The 16,023-nt window shown below is 40.9% G+C and overlaps 1 protein-coding gene across 2 annotated transcripts in view; it reads left to right on the plus strand.

The window, feature by feature from the left end:
* frmd6 (FERM domain containing 6) overlaps positions 1 to 15,377 on the plus strand; it is a 36,364-nt gene extending 20,987 nt beyond the window's left edge. For both annotated transcript variants that reach the window (XM_067613509.1, XM_067613508.1), the window contains exons 3-14: positions 640 to 730; positions 3,151 to 3,230; positions 4,364 to 4,440; positions 4,566 to 4,752; positions 5,949 to 6,104; positions 6,294 to 6,359; positions 6,715 to 6,783; positions 9,442 to 9,616; positions 9,763 to 10,071; positions 10,382 to 10,513; positions 10,793 to 10,884; positions 11,765 to 15,377. In XM_067613509.1, the coding sequence (XP_067469610.1) occupies positions 640 to 730; positions 3,151 to 3,230; positions 4,364 to 4,440; positions 4,566 to 4,752; positions 5,949 to 6,104; positions 6,294 to 6,359; positions 6,715 to 6,783; positions 9,442 to 9,616; positions 9,763 to 10,071; positions 10,382 to 10,513; positions 10,793 to 10,884; positions 11,765 to 12,055 (1,725 nt within the window). In that variant the 3' untranslated portion in view covers positions 12,056 to 15,377. The remainder of the gene's footprint in view (positions 1 to 639; positions 731 to 3,150; positions 3,231 to 4,363; positions 4,441 to 4,565; positions 4,753 to 5,948; positions 6,105 to 6,293; positions 6,360 to 6,714; positions 6,784 to 9,441; positions 9,617 to 9,762; positions 10,072 to 10,381; positions 10,514 to 10,792; positions 10,885 to 11,764) is intronic.
* The last annotated feature ends 646 nt before the right edge of the window (positions 15,378 to 16,023 follow it).

A 16,023-nucleotide genomic window follows, 5' to 3' on the forward strand; every position in this document is an offset into this window, starting at 1 on the left:
TGCTCTCAGGTATGTGTGTTCTGGATGTTGGACAGTTCTGGTTTATCTGGTTTGTTCTTGGTTGATATACGGTTGGCTTGTGGCCCAGATCTGGGAAGCAGGAGCGGACCGCCCAAGTACCATCATTCCATGAGGTATGTGGGCCAGATGAAAGTGCCGCAAATGTCGGGTGTGGGCCTGATCTGGGCCACAGCAATTTTGCTATCTAGGTATTCACCGTACATACATGAAAGTGGTATCAATCTTCTCATCTGACTTTATGCAACAAAGTGATTGAGTTTCCCAAAATGTCAAAGTATTCTTTGAAGTTTTATTTCATAATGTATTGTGGTCAGTATTTCTTGGCTGTCAGTTGGTATTTGCTGTGGTGGAAACCTCAGGAATTTAATCTAAGCCAATTAACAGCTGTTTAATTTCTGTGTTCCCACTTCAATTAGAATATTTGTAGGCCTGCACAACAGATCACAGGAAATGAAACATGAACTTACTGGGCTGCATATGTGGCTCATAACAACATGAGATACATACCAGGCATTAGCAGTGGGGTTACTCATGTGATATTTTTTGTGTTATTTATATTTTGAATAACCTCAAAAGCTAAATCAGATCCTCCTCCTCTTCTTCTTATCTCCTCCTCAGGTGAAGACCCTGTGCCAGGAACTGTTGGTCCAGGTGTGTGACCTCCTGAGGTTGAAGGACTGTCACCTGTTTGGACTCAGCGTTATTCAGAGTAAGACTTCTCATCTCAGGGATTCATTCAGGAGAAACAAACAAATACTTCCAACGTCTGTTTGTGCATTTCCATAAGTTGTTTGGTGGCGTGCTGAACACAGTTTATCTATCTTCTTAACTTGTTTATCTGTCAGCGGAACAGAACAACCTTTGTTCTCTGTGATTATCCGCCTCACTCCTCCTTTTCTGTTGAGGTTATTCAGTTGTGTGGATAAATTGTAGTCGAACATCATGTGGTTATGTCTTGTAAATTGTGAAATCCTGGTGAATGCTTGTCAAAAAGAGCCACATAAAAAACATCGTAACCAGGCAGTTAATTCCCTCAAACCAATGACTTGGCTGGGAAACAGGATTCAGCCATAAATGTAGCATCTCTCACCTATCTGTCATGAATCTGGGCCTCCTTGTTCCTGACTGGCTCCCATTGTACAACGAAGTTAAAGTTGTTTTTACGGTGACGAGGCTCGGTGAGGGTCGTACGCATGGAATGAGTCATCGTGTCTGTCCTATGGCCTGGCAGACAGCGGGTGACAGTTGTAGGCAACTGCAAAGGGAGAGTAAATTGCAAAGGCAGTGTTTTCAGACAGCTGGCCTCCAGATGAGCCAATGACGGCGCAGCAGGTCAGTTGAGCCGGAGCCAACGGGTCTGATTGTGGGACATTCCTGAAGTGCTTGTCTGAACAGCGTGAAATCCCCAAGGCAAACAGAGGCCACCCACCCCCTGTGTGTCACCTGCTGTCCCCCTGACCACAACGTCCACGGCCAGGCTGCCACACCAGACAGGGGTTCATATACGTCTTTGTTTGCTTGCTTTTAGGAGCACTAGAAAGATATGTAGTATCAACTATCTAACATTAACGAATGCAAGAAAGTCTGTCCAGTGACTACTCAGAGTCTGGATGTAGTAACCCCAGTAAGTGCTTCTAATGTTTGGTTTTATTATAGAGCTGAAATGCTACAACTATTTTGGAAAATTGATTCAGTCATTTTTTAAGCAAAACTGCCCAAATTTCAGTGGTTCCAGCCTCTCAAATGTGAATATTTGTGAGCCCTCTATGATAGTAAACTGAATATTTTTGGGTTTTTGACTTTTTGTCAGAGAAGAGAAGCTCTGGGAACTTGATGAACTTTTTTTTTTTTTACATTTTATAGACCAAGCAGTTGGTCGATTAATCTAAATATTAATCTGTAAATTATCAGATAATAAAAATAGTTGTTAGTTGTTTGTAGCCCTAAAACAGTGCTGATTGATTGGGTTAGTTTTCTTCCTCCATCACGCTACCTTTTACCTTTTTCCAAACCATCTAATGACACCTCCCCCCAGTGGTTTAATATACTTAAATCATTTGTTTTATATACATTCACCAAATATATAACTGATATATAACTGATTACTCTGAGGTCTCATTTAAAATAAGCTGTAAATCTCTACAGATTCTGTCACAAGTTATCTCTCTGTCTATGTAAATTGACATAATGTTCTGAAAACAGAACACAGACCACAAAAATTAATTTTAAGGGTCAGTCCATCCAAATGTCTGAAAACATATACCACCACTAAACCCTGGCCCACTTACTTTTCTCTCGATGTACGACCACAAATAGCTGTGAATGAAAACTTTTCACAGTGAAGTCTGTGGATTAGCCTGAGCAACAAGGATATTGTTTCTGGAAACAGACATTTTCTGTCGAGTTTTTCAAATGTAATTTTTAGATTCCTCAAGGGCCACAAATCAAATGCCATTGACCTCAATTGTATTGGGATGGCGGCAGAAGTCTCAGCGGTGGAGATCACACTAAATAAAACCAAAACTAGCTTCATGGGAAGATTTGACTGAGGGTTAGTGGGAAATGTTTTTAAATTGACAAGGCGAAAACAAAGTGTTAACATGAAGCGGCATATTCTGGACAACATATCAATGTGTTTCTGAACATAAAATAACCATGAGTCATAAATGGTATATAAATATAAACACACTCCAATAGTCTGATCTAATCCTCATAACAGTTTCCAATTTTGATAAAAATATGCATCGACGTCCTGTCAGGGAGGCTGCTCTTCATGCGTACTGGTTTTTCAGTGGGTTTTTCATTGTATAGAAATTCAGAGTTGTCAGATCAGCAGGCCTGCAGCTCATGAAAGGCGTCACTTTAGGAGCAGATTAAGACATGACAGCGTGAGGTGAAGAAATGAGAAAGAACACCAGAGGCTCGGAGTACAAAGAGAAATGCAGAGGCTGTCTGATGCGATTGCTTTGAGGCGGTCTTTGAACTGTGCTCATTCATCAGGGTTTTCTCTGTGCATACACACTCATGAAAGCACCTATACAGCCACATGTACACACACACACACACACACAGACATTGATGATGCAGGGAGTGAGTGTTCAAACTAAACTTATGCCTCTCCTCCAACAGATAATGAACACATCTATATGGAGCTGGATCAGAAACTATCCAAGTACTGCCCTAAAGAATGGAAGAGAGAAGCCAGCAAGGTAAGAAATTATGTGCTGGATTAGGGCTGGGCGACGTGGCCAAAAAACCTAAACTCAATTTTTTTTTTTCAAGTTTTGGGTCGATTCAGCTGAGCAAGACTAATAAAAGACTTGCACCATTTGCAAGGCTGTCATCATTTCACATAATATAATACCCACATCATCCCACACAGCTACTTACTGTCAGTAACAGATGGTTCAACTAAGTAGATCAGTGTGCAGAGTCATTTCAGTCCGTCCCTTGACATGCGACCATTAAATTCAGATAGCCAGAGACAGCTAGCTACCCGGTGTCACGACAGTCCACTAAACTGCAGCAGGTGGACATGCAGTGGAACTAATTATGTCACAGTTTACAGGACTTTTTGACTAAAAATAACCTTTTCGTGCGTATTGTATTCACTCAGTTTTCATGATTTAGACATTTCACTCATCCGTCTAAAACAAAAATGTTGAATTAAATTCATTCAAGATATCTCCCAGCCCTATGCTGGATTATGGATATTGACTTTCATTCAAAAGTTTAACAGCGAGCAGATTAGTCAGGGGTTCCCAACCTCTGGTCCCGGCCTGTGAGGAAACCATATAATTTGGCAAAAAAAGCTGAATATAATGATATTATTATTATTATTATATAATGCTATTGTGGAGGTCTGTCTGTGCTGCATTTTTCCTCATCACCCCGTCATGTCTTGTCCTTGGGTTGCAACTAAAGATTATTTTTTTATCATCGATAAATCTGTCGTTTATTTTCCCAACTGATAGAAAACAGTGAAAAATGCTCATTACGAAATGCTACAGCACAAGGTCATGTCAATAAATGTCTTGATTAACTGTCCGAAACCCAAAAATATTTAATTTACTATAACGTAAGACCAAGAAAAGCAGCAAATTCTCACATCTGGGAACCCAGTACATCAAATGTTTGGTGTTTTTCCTTGAAAAATTATTCAAGCGATTAATCGATTATCAAATTAGTTGGAGATTAATCGTCTAAACGTTGCAGCTCTACATGCCCCCCCACCCCCCTCTCTCTCTCTCTTGTTACCAAGGTGTAACAGTAGTGAACAGACCTTGATGGAGTGTGGATGTTGTAGAAATTAAACATGGATTTCCACTTGTGTGTTTTCCAGGGCATCGATCAGTTCGGGCCTCCGATGATCATTCACTTCAGAGCTCAGTATTACGTTGAGAACGGGAGATTGATCAGGCAAGTAAAGCACACATGTTAAGCCAAGTTATAGTTACAAGCAATGTTAAATACCTCTAACATCACTCACTTCAGCTCCACTTAACCTATAAGTCAGTTAATTCTTCTGTCTGCTTGCCCTGCAGTGACCGGGCAGCCAGGTACTACTACTACTGGCACTTGAGGAAACAGGTGCTGCTCTCTCAGTGTATCCAAAGGGAGGAGGCCTACTTCCTCCTGGCAGCCTTCGCCTTGCAGGCTGACCTCGGCAACTTCAAACGTAACAAGCACTTTGGGAAGTACTTTGAACCTGAAGCCTACTTCCCCCCGTGGGTGAGTATGTCTAACACGCACCGTATGTGGGCCTGAACCCTCAAACTTATCAGTGAAGAAGAGATGATTGAAGATGACTTAGCATCATCCAGCTCACTTTTTTGCCTTCCTGCTCACACCAGATCACATCTTCCTCCCTCTTGTCCCGCACCTGCACCCGATCACGTCTTGTATTAATATCACAAACAAACAACACTTGACATACTTTCTCTCTTATTTCAATACCTTTTGCTTTTGTCTTTAGGGACACAGGAATATTTATTTTAGATTTCCCTTGGGTTATTTAGCTCGCATACACGTGCTCTCCTTTCTTTTGGTTTTATTTTCATGTCTCGTTGTTCAGTAATGACTATCACTGGGCATGCACAAAAAAATTAAAAGCAACGTAAATTGTGAGTAATGCTGTAAACACAGTCTGTGGTAAGTCTGTCTGATATTACAGTGAGTCACAACGAATGTCATTCTAAAGATCCATGACTCAAATGGGTCTAAGCTGAAAAATACCAAAAATAAATTGCTGTATCACTGACGGAGAAACTGAAACGTACAGTGGAGGTTTGCTCGTGACTGTCGGTGTTCAGTGTCCTGGCCTGCAGTGTGCATGTGGGTCTGTAGCCATCTTCCATTTATCATGCTGACCAAACACATCTGAGCATGTGGGATAATGAGAACTGGGACACCAAGTTTATTTTTGTCCCTGGAAGTGGCACACACACACACACACACACACACACACACACACACACACACACACATACACACACACACTCACTTTTTTTGTAATCTTAAGAAATGCACAGGCTGACATGGCAACACCACCTCACCACCCTCCACCTCTCTGGTTATCACGGCCACACCCGTCTGATTGCCCTTCACTTCCTGTGATTAGCCTCCTGCCTCCTTATCGCCACTTGAAACAGGAAATTGTTTGATGATGAGCGTCGTACACTAACCGACAGTAAATCGCCCACAGATTTAGGTGCTCGGAAAGCTTACTAGAAAATCTTCAAAAGCAAAGCTTAGCGAGTGTGTTTCTAGTTCTTCTCCTTCAGTCTTTCCAGGTTAAGACATCTGTTTGCCGTGCAACACGGATTTTCGTTACCATCACTGGCAACCTGTGCTGCCAATCTGCTGTAATGAGTCTCTACAACTTAAGCAGCCAAGCATAACGTTTCCATTTTTCTCTCCCCGCTCAGGTGATAGCCAAGCGCGGCCGTGAGTACATCCTGAGGCATATCCCAAACATGCACAAAGACCAGTTCGCCCTCACGGCTTCAGAGGCGCACCTCAAGTACATTAAGGAGTGTGCTCAGCTTGATGATGTCACTGTCCACTACTACAGACTTTACAAGGTGAGAGATGAGACTATTTCAGATATGCAGTACAGCAGAGGATCGGTCTCTATGTGCAGGTGTATCAAGTCTGTTGTTTGACTAGTTTTGTATTTGGCTACATTCGATGCTTTGACACCTCATTGAATTTCAGGTTTTTCTGCTTAATCATATCTTCTCCTCATCTATGATGTCACCTCTTTTTAACAGGACAAGAAGGAAGTAGAGGCATCTCTTACATTGGGGCTGACTTTACGTGGTATCCAAATATTCCAGGTACAGTTTCTTAGTAATTCGTATTCCTAATTCCTAGTAATAAATCTCCATCTTTTCAAGTTCATTTTTGTTTATTTTTGTGTCTAAAATGAAAAAAATCTGCGTGTTAAGATACTTTCCGCCTGTTTCCAATACAAATCAACTTATTTTAATTTTTTTTTAGAAATAAGTTTCGATATCTTTACAGAAAACAGAATAAGGCAGATTTCTGCACTCTTGATTCCAGAAAATTCATGACACAAGTCGATTGCTGAAATAAACAAGTTGAAATAATCTAACTGCACTGGCAGATATTTTATCTGTTTTAAGAAACTCATCACCATACCTCCGATCATCAACTTCTTTTGTGTTGCAGAACGTCGGGTCTGTAAGGCAACTGTTGTACGACTTCCCCTGGACCAACGTGGGAAAACTGGTGTTTGTGGTGAGTCAGATGCACCAAAACAACTTTGTGAGACACATAGAAAGCCCAGAGAGGTGCCATGTTATGTTTTGTTTTGTTTTGTTTTTTTAAACTCATTCCAGAGATGACGAAACCCAAGCATCCGCCAGCTTATGGCAATGTTTGTGAAAGCCTAGCTCCTGCTCAGGGTCGTGGAAATTTTTACGCAAGGCTTCTTTTCTCCACACTGCTGTTTTATCTTAGCCCTGCAGGTCCTCTGGAACTAATCAAGGATATAGAAAGACTTTCTTCTCATGCATGCACACTCACACACACAGACACATACTGTATACTACATATATACATATTTTTATGTAATCAGCAGTGGATTTTTTTTTTCTCCATATGATAGACATGTCTTGATTTATCCATTTTATCAATTATCATCGGTGTCCCTGTGCCCTTTAAAGAAAATCCTGTAAAATCTTCTCATCTCTGCTCTGAGTCAGTCCGTCGTTAAGCTCATCATAGCAGTCGGTTAATTTGCTTCCATAGGGTTTCTGTTATCGCAGGAAGGCAGAGAAGCTTACTATATATCTGTTTCACTCTGTCGGCGTCACGTTTTCTGCCAGTTGAGTATTAATCAAAATAATCCGGAGAGGTCGTTATTGCTTATCAAGGCTCTTGCACAAAAACCAGATCCTTGTGACTCTGATTCTGGCTACTCTTTTATTTTTATACATTTGAGGGGACTTTATAGACAGGTTTCATGACTTTCAGGCCCCTGAGAAACATGCTTTGTTCCTCCAGAAAGGTTTTTATACAAGAATGGTGAGTTTTGCTTTGGCCTAATTTTAGCAAAAACATCCGATGCATCTGCCGCTCGATTTAGGACAAAGACATCCTGTTTTCCTCATTCTTGTTTTGTCGGTGGTTTCACAGCATCTGCTGTCTGCAGCATCGTGAGAGTGAACCAGCGGTGGCGTGGCTGTGGTTTCACTGTGTTCGCGAAGGGCCTCTCGTGGCCCCGTCCCACCCTTCTCCTGAATAACAGGCTTTCTCCTCCACCCCACCCACGAGTCACGTCATCTAACACCGCTGCCACCACGGCTGCAGCTACGGCCCGAACGAGCCAAAGAGCGGAGCAGGGCGGAGGAACGTGTGGGTCAATAAACACCAGATGTTGGTTTCGACGGGGATTCTGGATTCAGTCTATCGGCCGAAATGATTCAAACTTGTCTTTGGCATCAACGTTGAAAGGAGAGAGCGATGTTTTTCCGCTCATTGTTAGAAAAGGGTGTAATTCAGTATTTCTGATGCAAGAAGAGAAAACAAAGTTGCATTCTTGCTCCTCCTGACCCCGTGATAGTTTGATCTTGTCCTCCTGAACGCTGGAGTGAGGTCATCCCCCATGTGTCCTGTACTGCTGGATCTAAAGCTGACTTGAGACTTGCCAGTGTTCTGGTTGAAGCTGGACTCGTTGAGGGATTGTTGGACACAAACGGCCCCTGGATGATGCCGGGAGTTTTCGATGTGTGTGGCCTTTAGGGGAGGTCTTGTTGGGAGGAGGAGAAAGTTGTCCAGCTGTCATAAGCAGCAGCAGCAGCAAAGAGTTTAGACGGACTGACCATACTGCATGAAAAAAGAAGCTTCTAAGTGACGTCTGAACACCTTTTAATAACCCGCCACTTGACACCAGTCTGCTGCTGTGTATGTTTGGTCTAGAGTAGAGTTACCAAAAGCAGGAAAGCTGTCGATTCAATATGTCTGATTTTTTAAATTATCTTTGCCTATTTTAAGATAAAAAAGAGATTTTATGCTTCATGCATTTCACTCAGTTTGGCTCATTCTCACCTGGCTGCTGCCCAGTCAGATTTGAGTGTTTTACAGGAGGCCACTAGGAGCAGCAGAGGGGCAGTTTGAGGACAAATACTCAACTTGAGGCATGGAAGAGAATTTCTTCATTTTCCCACCCAGAGTTTTCTTGCCAGTCCGGGGTTTTGAACAGGAAATCTTCCTGTCTTTAGTAACCACTGACCAGAGAAAATAATCTTTTACAGGAAAGCCACTGTCAAAGGACTGTCAGTTGGGTTTTTTTGAACTACAGTACAAAGTCAAATACCTATAATGTGCTTCTCTACCTATGCGTCTTTAAACATGCGTGGATTCAGCTGGTTTCTTTAAAAACGTCTGGATAAATAAAGTAAAAGCTCAGTCTTGTGGTCAGAAATGTGCAGTTCTTTGCATTTTCAGGGTGCTTTAAACCCACCCGTCGCCTTTGAAAGTCCAAACCCTTGCAGAAATGTTTATAGGTCTGTATTGAAAACAACCCCGCTGACACTAAAGACAGCTGTTATTGGGTCGAGCTTCTGCCAAAAGGCGAGGGAGAAAGCACAAACCCACCATTTTAGTTTTTCCGTGCATTCAGCCAACATGTCCTCTCCCTGGAAAATCATCAAAACTGCTCAAAAATGCTCAGTTTCAGTCTCGGTATGGAGAAATGAAGAGCAGATACACAGACTGATTGTTCCTTTGTGTTTGGATGCAAAATAGTTTTCAAGAACAGACTTTGTTCCTCCTCTGAGGTTTCCCTTCGGGCCTTTCTGGCATAATCATATGTCAAATTCACATTCCTGTTTCATAATCTTATGTTATTAAGTGCTGTAAATCATCAACGTTTTTCTCCTCCTGCTCTCTTAGGGGAAGAAGTTTGAAATCCTTCCTGACGGACTCCCCTCGGCCCGTAAACTCATCTACTACACAGGTTGTCCTTTGCGTTCTCGCCACCTCCTGCAGCTGCTCAGTAACAGCCACCGGCTCTACATGAACCTGCAGCCTGTTCTCAAACAAGTCCGTCGGTTGGAGGAAAATGAAGGTACTTTTCCAGAATTTCTGGATTTATTACATTGCTCTTCTGGTGTCTTATTTCGTCTTTTATTTTGTGCCAAGGGGCATGACAAAATTTGGCACTTTTTAAACAGTACAATCTGTAATAAAGGTCTTATGTGTGGGTTGTTTCAGAGAAGAAGCAATACCGGGAGTCGTACATCAGTGATGCTCTTGAACTGGACATGGAGCAGCTGGACAAGCGTTCCCGAGCCAGCGGCAGCAGCGCGGGGAGCGTTTCTCATCACAAACGTCTGTCCCGCCACTCCACGACCAGCCACGGCAGCTCGCACACTTCCGGCATTGAGACGGACAGCTTCAGAGCCCCGGGCCAGGCCCCCCACAGGCCCCTACGAACCTGCAGCTCATCCACAACCAGCCACGGGAGCTCACACACCTCCGGCATCGAGAGCAGTAGCAAGGAGCGCATACTAGATGATGACGGTAAGGAGCAGAAAGTATTAACGGTGCCTCGTCCAAAAAGTTACACGTAAAAGGTTTTATATATTCGGCATGACCTTTATCTCATAGAGAAGAAGAAGTATGAGAGAAATGATGAATTAAGCACTTTGTGTAAAATAAGGAGGAGTAAAGAACTACAGGAATTGCAAAAACACAACAGCATTGACGACTGTGCAGCAAAGATGATGCAAAATCCATGACAAAAATGCAGATTACCACTTCAAATATTTTGTTATCGCAGAGCTTTTGTTGAAATGTAATCATCCTGACACAAACACTTCTGTTCCTGCAGAGATTGAGATGCTGGTGGACGACCCTAAAGACTATGAGGAGCTCCACGAGATGGCTCTCGACCAGGAGCTGTGTATCCACATCACCGAGGACATGCTGACGATGTCCCCCGATCAGACCAACGGATACTCCGGTACGGACCAGTTTCTCAATGTTGCTGTTCCACCTTTATTTAAGCTGACACTCGTTCAGAGTGAGCTGCAGAATTATATTTAGTTTGGCAACGTTATGAGTGAAAAGTAGAAGGAGAACAAGAGTCAAAGCCACAGTAAAGTAATAAAACGCAGGTTGTTTCCTCAACTGTAAAATAGCTTGTTAATAGTGTCCTTTAGGTTTGTCCAAGTGAGCTGAGTAAGGCTGTTTAAGAGTTTTTTTCACTCTCAAACTAAATGTTATGATCTGTTCTTCCCAGGGCTCATAGTGAAAGATGTCAGCTCCTCCACCTCCAGCTCCTCTGAGACCGTCGTCAAGATGAGAGGACAAAGCATCGAGTCTCTGCCACAGGTAACTCACTTTAAATTTTCACGGCACTTGTTGCACAAGTATTAATCACACACAACATACAGCAAGTAACTACGCTGTATTTGTGTAGATAGGTGCACAAAAATATCCTGAAATGTTTTTATTTATTAAATGTTTGAATTATTTTGGATCAAATGTTGCTGTTTGGTTATTTATATATTTATAAATATATTATTTATATGGACAACATTTTAATGACAGGAAGTCATATGTCTACTGTACAGCTGCAGTGGAGTTTAATCAGCTGTTTAACTCTGCATAATAATAATAATAAAACTTTATTATTATTTTTAATTTTGCTATGTTGGTCTATTCTGAACACACAACATGTATTGCACGTCTGTGCATCCTGGAAGAGTGATCTGTCGCTCTTCCTGAGGTTTCTTCCCATTTTTCTCAGTTAAAGAGTTTTTCATTATCCAAATCAAGGGTCTAAGGATGGAGGATGTTATATTTCTGTACAGATTGTAAAGCCAGTAAGGGGTAAAAAGATGCTAATCAAACGAATGTATTGATTTTGCCTCTCAGTAGACCAGAATATATTTCATTAATGGCCGACATCTTTTGCATCTCTTACATCTTTTTCTCAACTGGAAGTTCAAGAAAAACCGCACTGTTGTAACTTCTTTGCATTCACAAGAGAACTGCTTTAATAGTCAAAAACTAAACCAGAAGTACAACAGAGAGAGTGAGTCAGCATGTGACTACAAAGTAATTCCTGGATAGTATTTAACATCACGGACTGATGATAATTAACAGTGTAAAAGTTTCCGATGGCCGCCTTCTATCCCGAAGTGATTCATGTTTTTTGACCACCTCCAGCTTTCTTCATAACGTTTGATTTGTCGCTTTCCACCCACAGACGTCTGCATGCAGGAAACCTCAGTCTTCAACCGACCGACACAGCCAGTCGCTCGATGACGTCCGGCTCTACCAGAAGGACTGCCTGCAGTGGGCGGAGCTCTGCCAGGACACCGCCCACAGCTACACGTTCGGCTGCGCCCAGGAGCACAGCGACGGCTGCGGCTACCAGGGCCTGGCCGATCAGTGCACCGGCATGCGTGGCGAGCAGCACCCGTTCCCCATCAAAAGAACCAACAAATACTTCTCCCTGGACCTGACCAGCGACGAGGTCCCTGAGTTTGTGGTGTGACGGAGGGCGACGTGGAAACAAGGCGACCTCAGGGTGACCTTTTGTCAGATCTGGTGATGTTTCAGCCCTCAGGGAACGAGACAAGAGAGGAGTGTTGTGGGAGAGGTGGTTTCTATTCTTGGCAGCAAATAGCAGCGATGAGTAAACTGGCAACAAGTTGGCTGCCCCTTCACTTACCACTTGCGATGTTTAACACATAACAAATGAACAAACATGGAGGACTCTGGCTGAAATGGGAATTTTATAAACGAACACTGGGTTCAAGAGAACCTGTGTCTTTAAAAACGTAACCCGAGCTGCTCCCCTGTGTGAAAGGAAACAAAAGGGATCTTCTTTAAAAAAACATTTATATTCAAATCTGTCCGCTAAACTGGTTTCAAGATCCACATTTGCCTGCTTAATAAAGTCATAAAAAGACTGTGTGTGCAGACATGAAGAGCATATCAAAGATTTTCTGCGGTGGAGGCAAAGGACGAAATCACTCTGAGCTACGAACCAAAGACAAGAAATGGAAAACTTATTCACCCAGCGTGCAGCCACGACAAAAACATTTCAAAGTCATTGTTGGAGGGAAGATGAACTCATGACCCTCAGTCTTCCTCTACGCCACTTCATTTTACCTCAACAGGAAGTGCAGTGTGCCAACTCCCCCCCCCCCCCCCCCCCCCCTTCTCCCCCCCTCTGTCTCACAGACTGGACTCTTAATCATGTGAACACACACCCACGATGTGCCTTCATCACACTATGCAGGTGTCAAACCTTCGCCGTGACAATCACACACCTTCACCTTAGTCATGGGGATCATTTTAAAGATCCAGCCATCATGATAAAGTTCTACTTTACTCTTAAAGCGTTACACACACACACACACACACACACACACACACACACACACGCAAACACTTCATCAGCAGATCAGCCTGCTAACTGAAGATGATCTTTGTTTTTCAGCATCTTAAATATCAACAAGATCATGGTTTCAAACTGTTTTCATGTCCTGTGAAATCTGACCGGCTTTCCTGGGGAGGAATGAGGTCGAGTAAGTTCCTACATGTCCCGACTCGCGCTGAGTTTTGCGGCGACAAAAGCTTCCCTGTAATCTAAACTCAAAATGGAGCCCAGTTGGCTGTCGGCCAAAACAAACCGTACATTTTGATGCATACATGTACGTCCTCCTTTCTCCTCATTTGTCTTTGATTCTTATTGTCTTCAGTTTTGTTAACAATTTAAACTGGAATTTGTTACATTTTTTTTTTTTTTTTAATTCTTCATCCTCATCATTTTACCTGAAACCTTTTACATGTTGTATTTTTGTATGAATTGCCCAGACTTGTATATGTTGAACAGTTATTCTGCGTGCAGTTGATGTCATTCAGTATTACAAGCAAACGTATGTGACAGTATTATGGACGAGTGATGTCAGATCTTTTATTTTGGGGGCTCTGAACAAGGAAAATTGGTTTTATGGTTTTTATCTCACAGTAAAATTCAACAGAACTGAAGCCTTGTGGTAGCTGGCAAGATGTTTTACAAGCTGTTTGTGATCATTAATGAACTCAAATTTGAATACATTACAACTGGTGAATGAGAACAGGTTAAAATAACAAATAAAAGGTGTTTTATTCATAAATCATGCAGCTCAAAGTGCTACAGCTTTAAAATATTCTGATTTATCAGATTTAAATCAATAATGTCACTGATTTTTATCTTCTCTGTTGTAAAACACAGTTTTACTCTTGTTTGAATTGGGTGGAAAACACTGTGACCACAGAATTACATTTTGACTTTGAATTTTACTCTAAAAATGATGACGTTCTACACACAACTTTTCATGTGGTTTAAGTGAGAGTTTAAGCTATTAAAAAACACTGATGGGAAAAGGCTGGATTCTGCTCTGTAAAGCAGAATAGTTAGACAAAGGAATAGTTGGACGTTTTGGGAAATATGCGTATTTGCTTTCTTGCTGAGAGTTAGATGAGAAGATCGATACCACTAGGGCTGCAACTAATGATTATTTTCATTATCGATTAATTAGTTGTTTGTTCTTTAAAATGTCAGAAAATGGTGAAAAATGTCGATCACAGTTTCCCAAAGCCCAAGGTGACGTCCTCAGATGTCTTCTTTTGTCCCGTCCAACAGTCCACAACCCAAAGATAATCAGTTTACTGTCATAGAGGAATAAATAAACCAGAAAAATTCACATTTGAGAAGCTGGAATCAGAGAATTTGGACATTTCTTCTTTAAAAAAAATGGCTCAGAGTGACTTATCATTGCAGCTTTATTTGCATTAGCAATTAATCTGACAGTTATCTTCTCGATGAATCGTTTTGTCTATAAAATGTCTGAAAATAGTGAAAATGCCTACTAAAGTCCAAGGTTACGTCCTTAAATGTCTCGTTTTGTCCTGACCAACAGTCCAAAACCCAAAGATATTCAGTTTACTGTCATGTATGACAAAGAAAACCATAAAATTATCACATTTGATGAGGGTTTTTTTGGCATTTTTACCAAAAAAAAAAACTGAAAACGATTATTCGATTATCAAAATAGTTGCAGATTCAGCTGATAATCGTTGCCGGTTTAGATTCCACTCCTATGTCTGTACAGTGAATATGAAGCTAGAGCTAGCAGCCGGTTAGCTTAGCATAGCATAAAGACTGGAAACAGCTAACCTGGCTCTGCCCAAAGGCATGATGTGTAATATTGTATGCGGCCTAAAAGCTGTTAGCTCAAGATTAATTTTTAATTTTCGATCATTTCTGTCTCTTCAGTTCTGCTTTAAAGGTAACCCCGTGTCTTGTTTTCACAGTGTGACGATACAGCATCTGAACAAGGTTTTTAAAAACACATTTATGAAATACATTAAACAAAAAACATGAATTTGATACTGATATGTAATTAAAAACAACTTCTATATTTCTTACAGGTTGTTTCTTTCTGTTTTCAACATACTTATTTCTACTCATTAATGGAAAATGTCATATTTTGATGGACAATGATGTTTCTTATATTAAAACAGTATGTGTTAAGGTACATAGCCATACAACCATAACCCATGTCCTTAAAGTCTTCACGATTTGTTCTTGACTTCCTTTTCTGACTTAAATATATGGTCAAACTTACACTATGTAAGAGTCTGTATGTCTGTGTCCATAATCCTTTCTGTGAAAGGATCTCCCTTCAGGAAAAAATATTATTTTCTTTTTTTTTTTTTTGTCACCCTGTAGTTAATAAGAAGATTTGTTATTATGAAGTCTGGTCCGTGCCTTCTTGGTACTAATGCCCTCAATATCCAATAAAAAGGTACATTTATTTGCCAAAGTTCTTGTGTTTTGTGGTGATTTCAGCATTGTGGCAATAACAATAATAATAATGTCGCAATAATGGAATTAAACATCTGTTTTGTTTTGGGATTTTTTTTATTTATTTATTTTTTAGATTTTTACAAAAAGTCAGTGTGACAACATTTTTCATTGTCTTTTGTTGTAATTTGATCCATTATATTGCACAAATCTGAGGTTTATATCTCTCCAGGACAGTTTTTCTCCTCAGGAAGAATAACTATTTATATAATAATAATTATTTTATTTCTAAACAGAGTTACAACATGCTTAACTGTAGAACCAACAGAGTTAACAGTAAAAAATGGTTTAAAAGAAGATAAGATTACAAGAATAATTAAACAGTACAACAGAGTAAAACAGTAAAACAATGAGGAGCACAGAAAAATGAGACAAAAACAAGACACACATAGTTTGAATTTAAGAAAAGGCTATCTGATATAAGAAACACAGTATAAGTTTCACACAAACAGCACATTAAAACTATTAATAAAATAATATAAACCTGGTCATCAGGTACAAATATTTATGCTTTGGTCCTCAGAGAGGAGTCACGTCTCTAAAAGTTAGTCTGTACTGCCCTCTGCTGTTAAGAGCATTTACCTCCATATAAATCTGAGTTTAAC

Source organism: Thunnus thynnus, chromosome 16, assembly GCF_963924715.1.
Source record: "Thunnus thynnus chromosome 16, fThuThy2.1, whole genome shotgun sequence".
NCBI lineage: Eukaryota > Metazoa > Chordata > Actinopteri > Scombriformes > Scombridae > Thunnus > Thunnus thynnus.